The sequence below is a fragment of the Pan paniscus genome, chromosome 15 (genome assembly GCF_029289425.2).
Source record: "Pan paniscus chromosome 15, NHGRI_mPanPan1-v2.0_pri, whole genome shotgun sequence".
Classification (NCBI taxonomy): Eukaryota; Metazoa; Chordata; class Mammalia; order Primates; family Hominidae; genus Pan; species Pan paniscus.
Window position 1 is genome coordinate 71,093,922 of NC_073264.2, and position 19,453 is coordinate 71,113,374.

At 45.1% G+C, this 19,453-nt stretch overlaps 1 protein-coding gene across 4 annotated transcripts in view; it reads left to right on the plus strand.

Moving 5' to 3' along the window:
• Positions 1–19,453, plus strand: part of SMOC1 (SPARC related modular calcium binding 1) — a 149,333-nt gene that overhangs the window by 90,603 nt on the left and 39,277 nt on the right. For 2 of the 4 annotated variants that reach the window (XM_008977824.4, XM_003824104.5), the window contains exons 4-6: positions 2,112–2,211; positions 4,310–4,357; positions 18,804–18,860. In XM_008977824.4, coding sequence (XP_008976072.1) covers positions 2,112–2,211; positions 4,310–4,357; positions 18,804–18,860 — 205 coding nt within the window. Of the gene's footprint in view, positions 1–2,111; positions 2,212–4,309; positions 4,358–18,770; positions 18,861–19,453 lie in introns of all 4 variants that reach the window. The other 2 variants (XM_008977822.4, XM_008977823.4) reach the window with 1 other exon arrangement.

The following is a 19,453-nucleotide window of genomic DNA, read 5'->3' on the forward strand; positions in this document are numbered from 1 at the left end:
CCCGAGCAGGGTCTCAGATGCAGGAGCTGCGGGAAGTGCCTCATTTATACAGCATGCACCTTCGTGGTAGGAACAAGGTTCCCCCTATCTTGTCTTATCCTTGATTTCTGTCGATAGGTCCATAGCGAAACAACTTATCTTGGGGAAAATGATGGTGTTTGGTGCCCACACGAGAGCAGAAGCCTTTCTACAGCTTTTCTGCCTTTGTGATAACTTTTGGATTTCACCAAGGCTGTCAGATGTCTCCTCTCACTGCTCCCTTCCATCCCTTACCACTCAATTTGTATGCTATTACTGTCTAGCCTTGATTTCAATATGTCCTTGATTTCAAGAAGCACATTTTCTTCACACCTTAATATCTTTGCAATTGGCACACGTCTTGTAATTGAGATCTACATTTAATGTAGTGGGGTTGTTTAAATTGACATTGCATTTTTATAATTGATGGAGACCAAGAATTGAGAAAATATGATAATGGATGCCTTTATTCAACCCATCAATCACCTACAATGAATGTCAGGCATTATGTTAGGTTCTGGGAATGTAGAAATAACTAGCATGCAGTCCCTGAGGTCACGATCTTGAGAGGGGGGAATGGACTGGATGAATCAACAGCTAGAGCTCACAGTGATAAAGGCTGTGATTTTGGGGGCCCCAGGGTGTGTGGGAGGATCAGAGGAAGGAGGCAGGGGAGGCTGGGACTGCTTTGAGGAGGTGTATCACAAAGGAGGAGGGGAATACGAGGGATTAGGAGTGGGTGGGAGATGGGTTGGGGAAGGGCATTCCAGACAAATGGAATGGTTGGAGCAAACAAAGGCTCAGAATCAGGAGAAACTAGAATGTGTTTGGGAGCATCAGAGGGTTCTGTGGCCAGAGTGGAGGGTGTGTGCTGGGACATGGGCATGAAATGAGGCTACGGGAATAGATGGAGGCAGATCACAGAGGACCTTGTGCATACCAATGAGTTTCATCTCTATCCTAGATCCCAACGCGAATCACTGAAGGATTCTAAGCAGGGAAGTAGGCCTTAATGTGTGTTTAGGAACTCCAGATTGAAAGCAGGATAGTGGGGTGGGGCGGGAGGCGGTGGGTAGGGTGACAGCTACTGGAAGAGAAAGAAGAGCTACCCTGAAGGATGAAAAAAGCCTCATTCCTTTTTGCTATTCCCTGGCAGGCAGACCTGATCTTGGAGGCTTGAGGAAGATCACACAGTGGTGCAGTGGGGCATCTAGAAATAAAACCTGCAGGTTTTACCCTTGCCTTAGTCCCATCATGTGTGCCCTCATCTCAAGACAGTCACAAGATCAATAGGCAAGCTGATCTATGAATGGATGCTAGGAGAAGCTAGACAAAGAAGAAAAGCTTACCACTTGTCTCTGCTTGTTAAAGAAATGTCATTTCAATCTGCAGTGGTGTCATTCCAACTTGTACTTGCCAAATTAGTTCAAGGATTAGAATTTTTGACTGGGTGCGGTGGCTCACGCCTGTAATCCCAGTACTTTGGGAGGCCGAGGCAGGTGAATCACTTGAGGTGAGGACTTCAAGACTACCCTGGCTAACATGGCGAAACCCATTTCTACTAAAAATACAAAAATCAGCCGGGTGTGGTGGTGCACGCTTGTAATCCTACTTGGGAGGCTGAGGCAGGAGAATGGCTTGAATCCAGGAGGCAGAGGGTGCAGTGAGCTGAGATCATGCCACTGCACTCCAGCCTGGGTGACAGAGTGAAACTGTGTCTCAAAAATAGGGTGGGTTAGAATTTTTTACAGTTGGATGGGAGCGTATGCCAGTGCTAGAGAAAACAAATGTACAGGTATTGGTGAGAAACATCTCAGGAAAAACACAGTATAATACAGGTATTAAGTGTGAAGAGGAATAAGAGAGAAGCGGGTAAAATGCTGTCGTTTGCATGGGAGTCCCACAGCAACCATGTACCCAGTGCTGTTCACTGACTGGACCACCCATGAGAGACACTCTGGAGACAGATGTGGGGATGAGAGGTGGAAGATGCTCTTTCACCCTATGGGTGATGCTTTGAAAGGGGTTGGAGATGAGTCTTGATATTGTGACCGAGACTTATGGTTTTCTTCCCTTTTCACTTCCCTGAACAGGTGCAGTGCCATACTTACACTGGGTACTGCTGGTGTGTCACCCCGGATGGGAAGCCCATCAGTGGCTCTTCTGTGCAGAATAAAACTCCTGTATGTTCAGGTACCGTAGGGAGGGGCGGGAAGAATGAAAAGGGTTGGAGAGAGACCCGTTGGTTGGTCTCCTGCATCTTGTGGGAGAACCTTTAGAAGGTTGATGGTGGTGATGAACCTTTTTCTAGATCAGGGAGGATTCTACTCTAACATGCTTGCTCGGAAGTCAGCAAATGATAAGGCATGACAGTGTATGCCATGTGTGTGTATTTACGGATTTTGAGTTTAGATTTTTGGTTCAATGCTCTCCTTCTAAGCACTGGCTGTAATCTCATAGAGCTGTGGTGGCATATGAGTTACTAGCTTTTGTGCTGATTCTGATTGCTAGTGGCTCTTGAAGTGCTTTATTGAGTTGGATTTTGAGACCACCTGGGAGCTCAGCATCCAAGGCTGTAGTTATCTATTAGTGATGTCTGTCATGGGATCAGGAGAGAAGAATGGTGGCTTCTGTGTCATATACTCACCACCCCTGAAGAATGTAATGTAGAGAAATGGAAAATTTTCGTAACAGTGGCCCTTAAATCTGACTGATCAACAGCAATGTCTGGGAAATTAAAGAGAACCCAGATATCGAGGCTTCCTCTTGTATATTCTGATCCAGGAGGCCTGGAGGGAGACCTGAGGTCCTTGTTTTTATGAAGTCTCTCAGGTGATTCTGATGATTAGACAAGTTAGCAAACTATTGCTTTATAGTGATCCATTGGGTTAGGCCATAGCAAAAATTAAGTCCTTTCTATTCCCAACTTAATAAACATAGAGAAATTGTGCTTTTTAGGTCCATTTCATGGGATTGTGGATTAGGGATTTTTACAAGCCCCACAGTGTCCACCTCCATTCAGATGGTAAAAGACTCTGAGTCGCTCCCTTAATTCACTATGTGGCTCAGCTCTCTCAAAAAAGCCTGTCTCACCCATCAGCTGATTCATATTTCTTCATATCTGTGTGCATAGGGTTTTATTGATTTACTTATTTTTCATTTTAAGTGCAAAGTATAAAACATTATGCTAAAACCTATGGGAAATTCCAAAGGCTGACAGTCTTGCTATCATAGCTTTTTCTACTTGCTCTGTTACATGAAGGAAAAAGAAAGTGGAAAGGGCTATAAGAATCTACATCAGGAAACCCAAATTTACAGGTCAAAAAGGGAAGTTTATTTGTGGTTTACATGGAAACTAGAAACCTTAATTGGGGTTGGGGTAGGGAGGTACAGGAATTAGCCCTCCTTTCAAATGACCTGGAAAGTTTCATTTAAAGCAAACAAACGACTAGAAACAAGCCATGCAGGATAATATGTTTGAATTCTCACAAAACTGGTATATGGAGAAGGAGTATGACATGGATTAGGGAAATAGAGATTCTTTTCTTTTGGCGGGACTCCACAGATGCCCTTCTGTGCATGGGCTGGTTGTACCCTGCCTGTGTGAGGCTGGACCTCAGCAGAAGACAGGTGCCACAGGGTCAGGACTGGAGGAGGGGATGCACAGAGCACCCTAGTATATGCAGGGCAAATGCTTGGGCAAACATACCTGCTACCCGCTCCTGGAGGAACAGGCTGTGCCTAGAAAATTGTTTCCATGCCTTAGACTATTTTGGCCCATTCAGTACAATTGGGCCAACAATTTTCTACTTAATGCAGATGGAAAATCGCTGATTTCCTGTCCTAACCAGCAAGGGATGTCAATCATTGCCTTTGCAGTAAAAGGGAGTTTCTTTTCAGTTGGCCTTGCTGACTGAATATGGCTCCAAACATGGAACTGGTGAGAAGTTGGGGAGATGGGGGTGTAAAGGTGAGGGGCAGATATTGGAATATTCAACTAGGGAGTTATATGAGTGTGGAATTTTGTAAAAATGTGGTCAAGACTGTTGCCAGGGAACCTAGAAATCATAGTTCATCTTAACAGTGCTGGGTTATCAGTGACATTGATGTTAAACAAACCCCACTCAACATGTGTATATGTACTAACATTGTATATAATATCCTTAGATGTGTATACAATACATATATACATGACCATATGCTCATAACATCAGGTTTTGCCAACTCTTTGAAAGAAACCAACCACAATGCATTCTGAGTGGCTATGTTTTTGTTTCCCTTCTCACCCAAGGTTCAGTCACCGACAAGCCCTTGAGCCAGGGTAACTCAGGAAGGAAAGGTGAGTGGAGTTTTATGCTTTATCTAAATGTTTGCTTCCAAAGGTGGTCCAAGCAGGATTTCTTAGATGAGATAGAAGGAGCCTGGGGTGAAAGCCTAAGGTGTCCCGCAGAACATCTTCTCCATTCTTATTCCATGTTTCCTCTCTGAAGCACCCGAGGTAAGTAAGGCTCATACAGTGATGGACACCAAGCTCCCAGAATTCCCAAGGGAGGTGACTGAGTATAGAGCCCAGAGCTGGGAAGCACCTTTAGAATGTGAGCCCTAGGAATATTGGTTCCCTGGGGAGCTCGGTCAATCAACTACCAGTGTAGCCAGCATTAAACCAGAGAGGATGAGGAAGGTAGGGTGCCCAAGTCTGCCCTTGGCTCTCTTGTTGTGTAAGCACATTTGGGCATTTTTCCCCCCTCGCTGATGCTCCTTCATAATTGTCCCAGCACATCCAGATTCTCTTCACTAAGGCGAGGCTGGCTTTGTGGGCATGCGACCTGTGCAATTGTTATCCTGAAATTCTGAATAATTCTGTCTTTGAGTCTGATGGGACAGTGAAGATGTGAGTGAGTGGAGGAGAGACACGTCATATGAGTGTCTGCTGAACCTTGTCACCTCATTAGCACAAAGTTTTTGTGAGGTGTACTATGTGGCTTCCATAGCATGCTTAAAATTTTAATTTTTCTTTATCTAGGACAATACTAAGTAGCAAGTTAAAATAACACCATGACAAGGTAAGAGAGAGAGACTATGGAATAAAGGACAAAGTTTTGTATTTTAGTGCCTTTAATGGCACTTTTCCCTGCTTTTTGAAAGAAAGGCCCTGCATTTTTACTTTACACTGGGCCCCACAAGTGACATAGCTGGCATCTGTCTGAGGGCTGTTTATTGGACAAGCCAACATGAGCAATAGGTCCCTGGAATATGCCGACCATAGTTTTTAGCATGGAAGACAGTTGGAGGCTTAAGATTCACTGCCACTGACCTCCAGGACAGCATATGTGCAGAGCTGGTAGTTGAATGGAAAGCAAGTGTGCATTTCATCTCGTGTGCAGCCTCTCCAGGACTCCCATCTCAGGCTGAGTTTGAGGCTTCCCACCTGCATCTAGGCCTTGGAAACTACACGCTCATCAGGGCCCATGTGGAGCCTTGGGCTTGCTGAGGGTCATTGTGAAGTTCACAGGCTTGTCCTGCACACACAGTTGCAGGGAGACCAAGGTAAAGCCCTGGGCCCTGCCTCCAGTGCTTATGCCATGGGATGGGAAGAAGAGGCGAAGTCACCCACTCTGAATGCAGGAGATAAGGATCTGGAGAACCTGCTGCTCCCAAATGCAGGTGCTCCAAGAAGATGTGGAAGTGGAACAGGTGATACCACCACCCACCAGAAAACAGGGACCAATGGGCCAGATGGGCTACTGCTCTTTCCCTGGGCAAAAATGAGAAAGTGGTTGGAAAGGGAAGTAAGTGCTTCTTCAGGTCCTTCCCAGGGCATGAGGAGACTACCATAAGTGTGGGTGGTTCCCTCCTAGGTGGGAAAGTGGGGAGAGAATCTACAAAGACCTGAAATCACCAATGCTGTGAGTAGTGTGTGTTTACTGGGATTGGAAAAGGAAGATGCCTTCAAGTTTTCTATTGCGTGTATGTGTGTGTGTTGTTTTTTTTCTAGCAGAGCATTTTTAATTTTTATCTTTTAGAGACAAGATCTCACTATGTTGCCTAGGCTTGCCTCAAACTCCTGGGCTCAAGCAATTCTCCCACCTCAGCCTCCCAGGTAGCTGGGACTACAGGCATGCACTGCTTTTAGTTTTGCCTGTTGCAATGGAAATCTTCAGGAACATCACCTTTATTCCTGGGCATGAGGTCCTGGTAGTAGGAAAGAAAAATTGGCAATCATGCAAAACTGACCACCCAGATTCCCCTCCTCCAAAGGGAGCTGATTGTATGATGCTGAATAAAGTGCACACACACTAAACAACTGCCAGCCATGGGATTCTGGTTCTTAAACTGGACAAAAAGTGCTTTCCAGGGGGATGTGGTTTGCACCCTGTGGACAACAATGACAGACAGACCCATGGTCATCCCAGGCTCTCACTGGTCCAGCTGGAAGTGGGGGGGTGAGGGTGGCTGGGGATGTCAGTTTACAGTCAACAGTGAGCACCCTTTGTTCCCTTTTACAGTCAAGCAGTGAGTACCATTTGTTCCTTTTTAGCTCTAGGGTCAGCTTCCAGAGCCAAAAGAGGGTAGAGGAGCCTGGTTCCTCCAGGGGCGATGCAGGAAATGGGGGATAGAAACTGAAGCCTTCATCTCAGAGGGATAAGCTGCTCTCAGTTCCCAGCTCTTTACTCCCTTGCCCTGGATGGGTCCCTTCCTCCAAGATGGCTCTGCAGAGGCTTCCTCTTTGGTGCAAAGGTCAGGACAAGGCTCTGGTGGGGAATGCTAGGACTCATTCTCCCCTGGAGTCTTAAATCCTATTTAGTGGCCTCTCTTTCCCTGTACTTTGAAGGATCCGATTAGGTGTTGGATCCTCTTCTCTTTGTCTGCTATGGGCAGCGCAGTGAAGAGCAGGTTCGGGCCACCTGTAGGACGCCACACCTGAAGCCACACCTGTCCAGGAAGCTGGGGTTTGAATGGGGACAGGGTGCGAGAGGGCATTAGTAATATCCTGTGTCGACTAGCCAAGGTTCCTCTTTCAGCTGCCACTTAAGAATGGAATGTGCTCTGGAAGGCAGCAGGTGGGAAGACACAAAGGCCCCTTGTCTGAGCTTGTGCCCGCACATGGCTTCTCCTAGGAGGCATCTATTTCCCTGAGGCCTGCTGCAAAGAGGTGCTGGGTCTGCACCCTTGTGCAGGGTGATGGGTATGGCCAGAAAAGAGGTGGGGCCAGAGGTCTGGAGGTGTGAGTGGTGGGGGACGGCAGGGCAAGGACGGGACCCGGGACCCAGCCTTCTCTTTCCCTAGCCTCTTGCCTTTTTGAATATCCTCCACTGACCGGCCTGGGAGGGATCGGCTGTCCCTCCCAGGCTGGAAGGAATGAAAAGATGTATTGTGTGACCACGGAGAGTCTGGTCGCCAGCCAGGAATTAGTTCTCTGAAGGAGAGGAGGAGAAAGGCAGAGCAGAAGGAGGCTGGGGGAGGAGGCCCAGAGAGATAGCAGGAGGAAGGGAGGAGGGAGAGAGGCTGGGTGGTCACAGCCGTTTGGTCTAAGACAGGAGGCCTGAGTGGCTGTGGCTCCTGGATCCACAGGTGTGAGGCCCCAGGGAAGAAGTGGGGGAAGGAGGGGGAGGCACTGTTATCTTACCCAGATGCACGTGCTCCAGGAGGGGAGGAGGGTCAAAACTTCAGACTATTTACTTAATCCCTTGGAATGTCCTTTCCTCACTCTGTTCTTTGGGCCCCTTGTGTTTAACGAACTCCTTTATGGGCACATGTGTGGTAATTAACAAATGCAGTGTAGGTCCTGGACCATGTGTTTGAGTTTCAAATATCCATTGATCTGGGGCAATCCCATCCTGGCTGCCCCCTCCCCTTCTTCTCCTTTGGTCCTGGCCCTTAAAGAGAGACGTGTGTGTGTTGTGTGTGTGGGAGAGGGGGACGGTGCACATGTGCATTCACATGTGTTTTATGGATGCTACAGAGGAATATCAGAAGAGAGGAAGAGGGCCCCAAACAGCCCCTTTAGCTCTGAAAATGCACTGCTAAAACAGTTGAAGGCTGAAGAAGTAGAGATAGAGGTAAAGTTTTGGTTTTCACTGGAGTCATCCAAAGGAAAGTAGATTGGAAGCAGAATGGTTTCAGAGATCAAGAACTTATCCTGCAGCAGCTTTACCTGGCTGTACCAAGGCCTATGGATTTTTCTGATGTGACTCTTTTTGGGGTCTCAATGCTAATTACTATAGGTGATTTGAGGAGCTTCCAGGATAACTGAACACAGGATCAGGGGCTGGCCCTGCCCTTCATTGCTTGTGAAGTGCAAGGAGGGAAGGAAGTTCTTAGCCTCTGGTGGGGTGAAGGGGGGCAGTGGTGAAGAGTGATTAAATGAAAGGATATGGAAAAGCACTTGTGAAATGATTTCTGGCAGTTCTCTGTGAGCTTTTGACTTCTGAGTGCCCAGAGCATCAGAGGCCATGGGGTGATGCTGTGATAAATGGCAAGTGAAAGTTTAGGGTCACCAGGAATTTTCTGCGGTTTGCCTTTTTCCCATAAGAAGTCTGGGAGTTAGTTGTTTAAGGAAAGTAAGAGAAAAATAAAAATACTAATATACTCTGCTAAACTTTTCTGCATGGGCTTCTGTATTTGTCAAGCTAGTCTTGGAGAGGGGCAGAACTTCAAAAATCCAACCCAGCTTTAATTTGCAGAGTTTAAAAAGAAGATCTCCCACTGGCTGTTCCATAGTATGTGCTCCAAGTAAAGAGTGAGTCATATTTATTTCTCCAAGGTCCCTGTCTGTATCTCTATTTTTAGAGCTGGGTCTATAGGTTGTTGCCAACTTGGAGACCTTGTCACTCAAGCAATGGATGGAGCAGCTCTGAGGGGCAGGCTTAGGACAGAGGCAATGGCTGGCAAACATCCCAGACGAAGGGGACTGGGTGGCCCCCCAGCCTCAGCCCTCATAAGGTGTTAACACACCTGAAGGAGGGGTGCTTCATTGCCCTGAGCCTGGCAGAGCCGTGTTGGGCTGGCTGTCGAGGGACATTCCACATGTGAAATGTCACCCCTGCTCACATGACTTAAATCTCTTCCCGACTACCTCTTTTTTCTCTTCCCCTAGCAACCACGGGGGTGTGGGAGGCTGAATCTGTAGCTGATCTCTTAGCATTGCCATCAGGTGGGCTGGGCTGGGTTTGAATGGAGATGGGCAGCTGACGACCTCCATGCTGTTGGCTTCTGCTCACATGGCTTTTCTTGGAGAAGGATTCTCTCTGATTCTGTGCCTGCTGAAACAGAACTGTGCCTGAGCAGCTCCAAGCCTGAGAGAGGCAGCTCGTTTGCTTTCTGGTTCTCCGAGCCGCCTCCACCAAGCCTGGAATGTTCATATACCAGCTTCGCAGAGGTCAGTTTCAGAAGGGGTGTGCTTGCATGCTCACACATGTACCACATCTCCCTCCTTCCCATAGCTAACTGCTCCGCCAGCTTGGCTCCAGCTACTCAACCGCCTCCATTTTGGCCCGTATTCCAGGGTCTCTGAAGAAAAGTTTATGCATGAACAGCACTAGACTGAGAGTTTGATTTCCTGCCATATCCTCATCTCCAAGGATTGGAGAGAGAATAAGATTTAGGGATCTGGAAAAAGCCTCTTAGACATAAATTCATTTGAATCCCTGGTGTTATTAGTAACCATTGATATTTTATGCTTGGTGCTTTTACTCAGCAAATATTTATGGAGAACTTACTAAATGTCAGGCTTGTTATCGTCACTAAGGACCCAGGGATGAGTATAACAGTACGAGTCCAGGCCTCACCTCCTGGAGCTCACATTCTAATTGTTCTTAGCCTTTTATGATGGAGGTTATTCATCTTCAGGTGGAGGAAAACCTCCAGCGGAGCAACAGGCTTCTGTAAGCTCTGGGAAGTTGCCACCTCTGCAGGGGAGGGAAGGCAGATGGCCCCTCCAAACAACCCTGTGTGGTAGCTCCTGTAGCCAGAGCCTCTAGGGAAAGCCCCTTGGAGCGGGTGGCCTGAGCTGAGCAAAGCCCTCTGCCAGGTTCCTGAGCCCTCTGACTAGTGCCTTTGTGGGGCCACTGAAGTCCAGGTGAGAGGGCTCAGAGCTTGTCAGGCCAATGAGAGTATGTTCATTTGCTCCCTGCTCCCGGCCTAAGTTCCAGTGTGGCACAGCAGCTTGCAGAGAGGTAGGGATATGGGCACATAGGTGGACAGGCCTTGGGCCTGCTTCTGACCCCTGGTCTCCAGCTCAGAGGGCCACAGAACTCGTGTGGTAAAGGCCGAGGAACTGTCACTCTCAGGTTCCATTGCAGTGATCCTGTGCTCGCAGAAAGAAAGATGTGAGATTCAAGGGCTGATTATTCTCAAGTTTCTTCGGAAAGGCAATGGAACTAGAATAGCTGAAACAATTTTGAAAAAGAAAACTAAAGTGGGAGGAACCATTTTATCTGATTTTAAGATGAATAAAGCTAGAGTTCTAGAGATAGTGTGGTATTTGTGGAGTAACAGATGCATAAATCAATGGAACAGAATAGAGGACCCAGAAACATCTGGGTCCACAAACAAATGGTGCTCTAGCAATTGGACATCCACAGACCAAACAAATAAAATTAACAAATCGACCCCAAAGCCTCAACCTAAACCTCAGACCTGATATGAAAATGAATTCAAAATGGATCGTAGACTTAAATGTAAAATGTGAAGCTATTAAAACTTTTAGAAGAAAACAAGAGAAAATCTTCACCACCAAAAACATAATCTAGAAGATAATATATATAAGTTGAACTTTAAAATTTGCTCTGCAAAAAGTGCTGTTAGAGAATTAAAAAAAAAACTACAGCCTGAGAAAAAATATTTGCAAACCGTCTATCCAACATAGGACTCATATCTAGAGAATATAAACAACTCTTAAAGCTTAGCAGCTAAAAAACAGTTTAATTAGAAAATGGTGGCCTGGCATGGTGGCTCACACCTGTAATCCCATCACTTCGGGAGGCTAAGGTGGACGAACCACTTGAGGCCAGGAGTTCAAGACCAGCCTACCCAACATGGTGAAACCCTATCTCTACTAAAAAAAAAAAAAAAAAAAAAAAAAATACAAAAATTAGCCAGGCATGGTGGCACGTGCCTGTAATCCCAGCTACTCAGGAGGCCGAGGCAGGAGAATCACTTGAACCCAGGAGGTGGAGGTTGCAGTGAGCTGAGATCGTGCTGCTGCACTCCAGCCTGGATGACAGAGCGAGACTCCATCTCAAACAAACAAACAAACAAACAAAAACAAAAAATTAGCCAGGCATGGTGACGTGCACCGGTAATCCCAGCTACTCGGAAGGCTGAGGCAGAAGAATTACTTGAACCCAGGAGGTGGAGGTTGCAGCAAGCGAGATCATCACTCCAGCCTTGGTGATGGAGTGAGACCCTGTCTCAAAAAAAAAAAAAAAAAAAGAAAAAAATTGGCCAAATGCACAAATAGACATTTCACCAAGACAGACAAACAGAGGGCAAATATGCACACAAGAAGAGGCTCAGCATCATTAGCCACAGGAAATGCAAAATAAGTCCATGGCAGGATGTCACTACATATCTATTAGGAGAGCTAAAAGAAAAAGTAGTGTCAACACCAAATGATAGTGAGGCTGCCGAGAAACTGGACCTCTCATACATCGCTGGCATGAATGTAACATGGTACAGACACACTGGAAAAATACTTTGGAAGTTTCTGAAAAACAACTAAACATGCATATACCATGTAATCCAGCAGTTGCACTCCTGAGCATTTATTCCAGAGAAATGAAAATTTATGGCCACACACACAAAAAACCTGTACACGAACAAGAAGCAGCTTTATCTGTAATAGCTGAAAGTAGAAAAAAAACCCCAAATGTCCTTCAGTGGATGAAACAAACTGTGGCACAGTAGTACTGCCCTACCCATGGCCAACCATGGTCTGAAAATATTCAATGGAAAATTTCAGAAATAAACAATTTGTAAGTTTTAAGTTGTGAGCCATTCTGAGTAGTGTGATGCAATCTCACACTGTCCTGCTCCCTCCCATCTGGGATGTGAATCATGACTTTGTCCAGCATACCCATGCTGTGTACCCTCCCTGTCACTTGGGGCCAGCTCTGTTATCAAGTGGATAGATTGCAAAATGAAGAAGGATGAATACAGTACAATCAGAAATTCTGAGAGATAGACAATATTCATATAACTTTTATAAAAGTACATTGTTATAATTATTCTATTTTATTACTAGTTATTATTGTTCATCTATACTGTGCCTAATTTATAAATAAACCTTTATCATAGGTATGTATGGGGAAAAAACAGGATGTATAGGGTTCGGTTCTATCCGCGGTTGAAGGCATCCACTGGGGGTCTTGGAAGGTATCTGCTGTGAGTAAGGTGGGATCCCCTATCCATCTATACCCTGGAAAAATACTCAGCAATAAAAAGGAATGAATTGTTGATATATGCAACCACAACTTGAGTGGATCTCAAGGGCATTATGCAACATGAAAAGAGCCCATTTCAAAAGGTTGTATATTGCATGATTCCATTTATATAACAGTCTAGAAATGACAGCATTATAGAGATGGAGAACAGATTAGTGGTTGCCAGTTGTGAGGAATTGGGTGGAGGAGGGAAAGTGTGACAGTAAAAGTGGCACAAGGGAGATCTTTGTGCTGATGGAATAGTTCTCGGCTGATGGTGGTGGTGGTTACCTGAGTCTACACGTGGATAAAATTGCAGAGAACGATACGCACAAATGAGTGCATTTAAAACTGGTAGAATCTGAATAAGGTCCATGGATTATATGAATATCAGTGTCCCGATTTTGATTTTTTACTAATTATGCCACCCAGATAATTAAAGAGCTTACCCATATCATTATGCTAACTATAAAGCCGTTACCATTGGGGGAAACTGGGTGAGGGGTACACAGGACCTCTCTGTATTATCTTTGCAACTTCCTGTGAATCGATAATCATTTCAAAATAAGAAGTTAAAAAAACATTAGCCAAGTCTTCTGTGTGAACCCAGCCCTGACCAGGCTCCTCTGCTGCCAGTGCTTCCTCTTCCTCTTCTGTCCCCAGTTTGCCTTTTCCCCAGCCTTCTGTTTTTGCTCTTCTTCAGCTCAAGGATGTGAGAACTGCCTGCAAAAAGGCAGCTTTCAGCTTGTTTTCACTTCTTTTGGGAGGGAACATGCAGGTAGGTATATGGAATATAAAACACTGACCTCCTGCTTTGGAAAGAACCTGACATGCCCGACCACTTCTGCTCCTACAGATCAGAATCAGGACAGTTCACCATCCATTTCTGAGCCTCGCTGGTCATGGCGCATGCATCTCAGGAAATGTTGAGGTGGCCTAGCATTCCATCCTCCTCTGGGTCTGATTCAGGGCAGGCTCTTAAGGGACTTTTGCAAACAGACACTGTTGTCTCCTTACGATGCCCAGAATGAGTTGTCTCCACTTCCACATTGAGCCTCAGAATCACATGTGGAGGGGGATGGTGGCTCTGGCATAAATGTGGTCCCTTCAAAGCAAGAACCTTCCAGCACTTCTACCAGGCTGAAGTTTATCTCCATGTCTTTTTCAAAGATGGACAATGGCAGCCTGAAAGAATATGAGGGAGGGTCACCAGTGATGGACATGGTTTGGGGAGAGCCCAAGAATTGAAGGGGACTTGGGATTGTTGACAGACCTTCCACATCTCAGAATGGGGGAAGTGGTTTCTTTTTTCCTCATTCTCCAAGGCTTCTCAGTCTCAGAGACCCCAAGAGATGCCATTAATACAGATTCCTCCTCTGGCTCCTTTGAGACATTTGCTTTTGAAGGACCTGGAAGAGAAAGCTCTTTGTATGTGGCCAGAATAAACTCATTGTACACCCAAACAATTAACTCCTCAATGGACTTGCCAGCCCCTTGAAAGGCCTGGCCCTGCGTCCCTGGACCTCTTGGGCTCTATTCAGTCCCTTAAGCACACCAATGTTTTTGGGTTTTTGTTTTGTTTTGTTTGTTATTCTGAAAAGTCTTTCCCTGAGAATAGTCTGAGTGGATCAACATTGTCCTCAGCCTGGCATTTATCTCTCCTCGCCAGCGAATGTCAATCAGGAATCAAAAAGCCAAACAGAGGAGGCTTTGAACGGTGTCATCGGGGGTCGAAGTGACTTCCAGCTGTCTGTGCGTGGGCCAGGCCTTCTCGCAGGGCAAGGAATTGTGCTGTCACACAAACCCACTGTCTGTATAGGCTCACAGAGCCCATGCGGGGGCTGCAACTTTCTGGGGCTGCACCTGCAAGGACAAGGCGTGACTGGGGGTTGGGGAATCTCCGGAAGCCAAATGCCAGGGCTCTGGGACCAGGCAGTTTCCAAAGCTGCTTGCTGCCTCTGGGACCTTGATCAAATCACTTACTTGCATTGTTATTCAATTCTCTTTTTATCTGCCTGGTTTCTCCCTCCGCCCTGGCTGGTGGTGAGAATAGATGAGGAAAGCTACCTGCCAGGAACTGAGTGTTGCAAAGTGTGGTAATACTATTATTACCGTTGCTCTTGACATCCTCCTTGAGAATTCTTTCAGTTTGCCTTATTTGTTGTTTGTTTTCGTGTTTCCAAATTTGCCTTTTTTCTCCCTCCCTGTAAGAAAAAGGATAATCTTTGAATTGGCTTTTTTTTTTCAGTGTTTATCCTCTTCCTTTTAATATGGAAGATTATTATAGTATTAAAGAGAAATACTCTCTGAGGTCCAAAAGAATCACGAAGAATATACACCAAACATCATCACATGCATATACAGATTCAGATACATTTTTCTTTAAAACAGTGGAAGAGTCTTCCCTCAAATTAAGGACCACTCAAATAATCTAGCTGCTGTTGCCTCATGATTTATTTGTGATGACTTGGGCACACCTCCCTTTTTGTTTTAACAGCTTTATTGAAGTATAGTTTACATACCGTAAAATTCACTCATTGTAAATATACAACCCAATGAATTTAATAAATTCATAGTGTACAATTGTCACCAGAGAACATCTCCATCACCCCAAAAAGCAACCTTGAACCCATTCACAGGTATTTTCTACTCCTACCTGTAGCTCTAGGCACCCCCAGATCTGTTTTCTGTGTCTATAGATTTAGCCTTACTAGACATTTCATATAAATGGAATCATACAACATGTGATATTTACATCTGGATTTTTATACTTAGCATAATGTCTTTGAGATTCTTCATCTACATTGTCACGTGTATTAGTTATTCATTCCTTTTAATTGCTGAATAGTATTCTATCATATGGATATATCACAATTTATCTATTCACCAGTGGACAGACATTTGGATTGTTTTCAGTTTGAAGCTTTAATGAATAATGCTGCAGTGAATATTTCTATACATGTCTTTGTGGGGGCATGTTTTTATTCTCCTAGATGGATTCTAGGAGTGGAATTTTGGGGTTAAAAGTTGATGTTTAGCTTTTTAAAGAGACTGTCAAACTCCTTTCCAAAGTGGATGCCCAGTTGTACATTCTCACCAGCAATGAACAAGGGTTCCATTTCCTCCACATCCTTACCAACACTTAATATTGTCTATCTTTTTATTTTAGCCATTCTAGTGGCTGTTTAGAAGTATCTTGTTGTGGTTTTAATTTGTACCTTCCTAATGATTAACAATGTTGGATATCTTTTCATGTATTTATTAGCCATCTGTATCTCTTCTTTGGTGAAATGTCTGTTAAAATATGTTGTCCATATTTAAATAAGGTTGCTTGTTATTGAGTTGTCAGGTTTACCTTATTTTCAATTTAAAAACTTTGATAGGATTTTAATTTTGTAAACCCAATTTTAAAAGTAAGCAGTTGAATAAGATGGTTTGCACTCATGGAATTATAGATGCCCTTTAGGCCTTTAAAGTGTTTTACACCTACACAAAAAAGTGTCCCGAGATTTTGTAGGCAGGTATCCTTCAATTTTAGAAGAGGATATTGCTATCCAGAGAAGTAAAAGGAGGGGCTCAACTTATCCAGAGTAAACTTATTACATGTGAAGGGGGATTTGGAGTGTGACTCCCCTTAAGACTGGGAGGCAGGAGCACATATAGAAACCTTGTTCTCTCCCCAGTGCCCAGTGTGGGGCCTGGTGTTGCTCCAGGGCTTGCCTGGAAGCAGAACTGATGTAGACCTTGGACCTAGGCCTTGGACTTGTGTTTGGTAGAAGAGGTGCTCTTATTTGCTGGGTCAGAAGCCAGGAGCCCAGGTGCCCGGAGATGATGGTTAGAGGGTGCTGTTCGCTTTGGCTTGGCTTCCCAGCCTTTGAGCATGCTGGATTTCACAGGTGGTTCCTGGCAGCAGGGCATCTTGTCTTTTCTCACTTCATAAAGATTTCCATTTAGGACCTCCCCGTGGCAGAGCAGCTGTATCTCTTCACCCTCAGTGACCCTACCCTGCAGGAAGATTCCTTCCCTGCACGTGGCTTTATGCCTCATGGGCTTCTCTGACTACATCTGGGAAATCTGCGGAGGTCCTTGACCTGCAAAAGGGCAAAGCTTCCCCAAAAAACCTTTTTGCCCTACTTGAGTGCAGACCTTCTTTGCTGATGGCTGGGCCCGATGGGCAGTCCAAGATTTTCATCTGGATGATGGGAGAAATAAACAGAATGTTTTCAGTTGTCTTGCTCCAGAGAAGAGATACAGTTCTTGTAATATGGGAGGATTTTCATACCTACATTGAATATTAAAATATTACATAAGCCATATGCACTTGAGTTCTCATTATCATCCCTCCTGGAATGTTTGATTTTTCACTTTCCCTTTGTTAGCCTGTAAGACTCCTAAAATGAAGCCACCCTGTGTGGAAGGGCTGAGCACACTGTGCTGGACTATTTAGACTGTGAACTCTGTATCTGGCAGGCACAACCAAATGTGCATTGCAGCTGCCAAAAGACTCAATTCAGTGGCTCATTGAATTCAATGGAAAGAGGTGTTAATAGAGTCAGGGGAAGTGATGCTATTAAAAAAATGACATTGTGTGGCTCTGTTCTGTGTTTATTCTCCCTCAATGACTTCCAGATCAAACTCACACAGTTTGGCATCAAAAGATGCCTGTTTTGGACTCCAGTTTGAGGCAAATAGTATATCCAGCATAGATACTCTTCTCTTCCTGCTACATCTCATTTCTTGGGATGATTGTCAGATAATTCAGGATCACTTTGGCTTCTGCAAGAGTTGGGTCTTGGTGTCAGTACATGAGAATAATATCAGGGTCAGGTGTCACCCGACTGTCAGCTCAGCTGCTGGCCTCAGCCTCTAGCAAGGGTTAGAGTCTCCATAGCTCTTGAATCTTAAGCTCCCAAGGGTGAGATGTTGATGCAAAAAGGAGATCAGGACTCTGTATTCTCTCTCCCTCCCCCAATAAGATGCACGAAAGTCGGCCAAAGGTACTGAGAGCTCCAAATGGTAGAGGGTTGTTATTATTGATGATCTGACTGGCGTCACAGAGACTATCTGAGAACTTGCAATCTGCATAAATAGTTAATGCTCAGAGAATATAGTGTTCCATCCTAAAAGACCTCTAAGAGGTCTTGAGAAGACAGGGATGGTGTAATCATCAAACCACCTGAGACAACAGTGCTCTCCTTCCCTCCCCCCGTGGAGAGAAATCTCTTAAACTATATATCCTTAAGAGGGACAAAGATACCCTCTCCAAGCCTTCTCTAAGGGGGTAAAATTATTTCTTAGGGGATGAAAAACACTTACTCATTTTACATATGAAGCACAAATATATATACAGTTTCTTTGCCTTATTAAAATTTCATTAGGGAGATGATTAGGAAAAAATTACCTAAAAATGCTCCTTAGATGAGTGATAATGGAAAAAAGGTTGAGAAATACTGCTATAAGCTAAGGGTTTTGGGGCCCTGATGAAAGAACTCAGAGTCCTGGAAGGTAAATAAAGTCTGCACTAACTCCTGACCTGCAGAGGTTCTTGCTGTGCAGAGAGGACTGCCAACACTATTAGAATGATAAGCATTAGGACTTTGTTACTGGGAGCTCCCTGCTCCAATCATCTATGTTAGAAATTTCAAAGCAAGTCTAGGGTGAATTCTGCAAAGTCCCATGTCCTCTCCCATTTTGCTTGCCCTCCCTCTTACTGGGAATTGGGGTGTTTGCTATTTCACAGTTAGAAGCATTCTAATGATTCCTGATTCTCTTCAGTTCCGTGTGCTGGAGAGAGAATGGTTCTTCCTGCCTTCTTATCTGTTTTAGGTGAAAGTGGAGAAACAGTGAGGAGATTGGAAGGGAATAGCACACAGGTCTCTTGTTTTCCTTGAGCTCTTTAATCAGGGCCACTGAGCTGGTAGCTTTAGGGCAGGAAAGGAGCTGGGGACACCGTAATTTGATGCCATAAGGATTGCCAACCTTATCCTAACATGCCTGGCCATAACTCAGGGCTGAGGGGGAGATACTGCCTCCCAGTTTTCCTGCGGGAACAAGGGCCAGCAGAGTCATACTGGTATCCTCAGATTTGTGAGAAACGGTCCCCCAAAGCCACGAAGCTTTAGCTCCTTTCGTCCATGCCTTGGGATGGTGAACACACACCTGGATTTGTTTTGTTGTTTTGTCTCTCTATGGTTCTCTTTTCCTTCTTGCCCTTTTCTTCTTTTGTTTCTTTTTCTTTTTTCTCTTCACTGGGACTTGGCCGGGCCTTGTACAAACCCCAACCATTCAACAGTGCTGGAGAGTAGATAGTATTTACCTCAATAATGGTAGTCTCCTTTCGATTCTTTTTAACCCTCAATTCAGATGACGGGTCTAAGCCGACACCCACGATGGAGACCCAGCCGGTGTTCGATGGAGATGGTAAGATCTTGCATTACTTCTGATGTTCATTCTCCCACTCATTTTCAGGTTTGGGAAAAGTCTTAACGTTGGATGTTTGTTTAAGTTTTATTATTATTATTTTCTTTTTTAATTTCAATTTTTCCCAGTGTAAGCTGGGTTGTTTTAACCTTTTTAAAAAATGCAGATCCTCCCAGGAACTGGTACACTCTCCACTTCTGGAAGGGCCCTCTGTTCTCTCAGGCTTCCTGCCTGTCTCCTGGTGTCCAACAATAACACAGCCTGGACAGACCCTTGGAGCTGCCAAGACCCAGGAATCACAGCTGAGAAAGATAGTCAGGCCGGCAGTGTCCCTTCAGTAAATTAATTGGCACTTGCAAGTGTCCACTCTGTGCCTGGCACTGTGTGAGCCCCTCTGGGGGATGAAAAGGAGGTTTGGAGATGTAAACCTTTGCTGTCAAGACAGCTGCAACTCTTAGAGTGCTTTAAATTACGGGGTCTCCGTTCTTATTGTCATAGACATTTATGGAAGAAAGAGATCACCATGGTCTGGGGAAAGCTTTTGTGAAGAGCCAGGACTTGAGCTGGATCTTGAAAGTGGTGGGGAGGAGTCT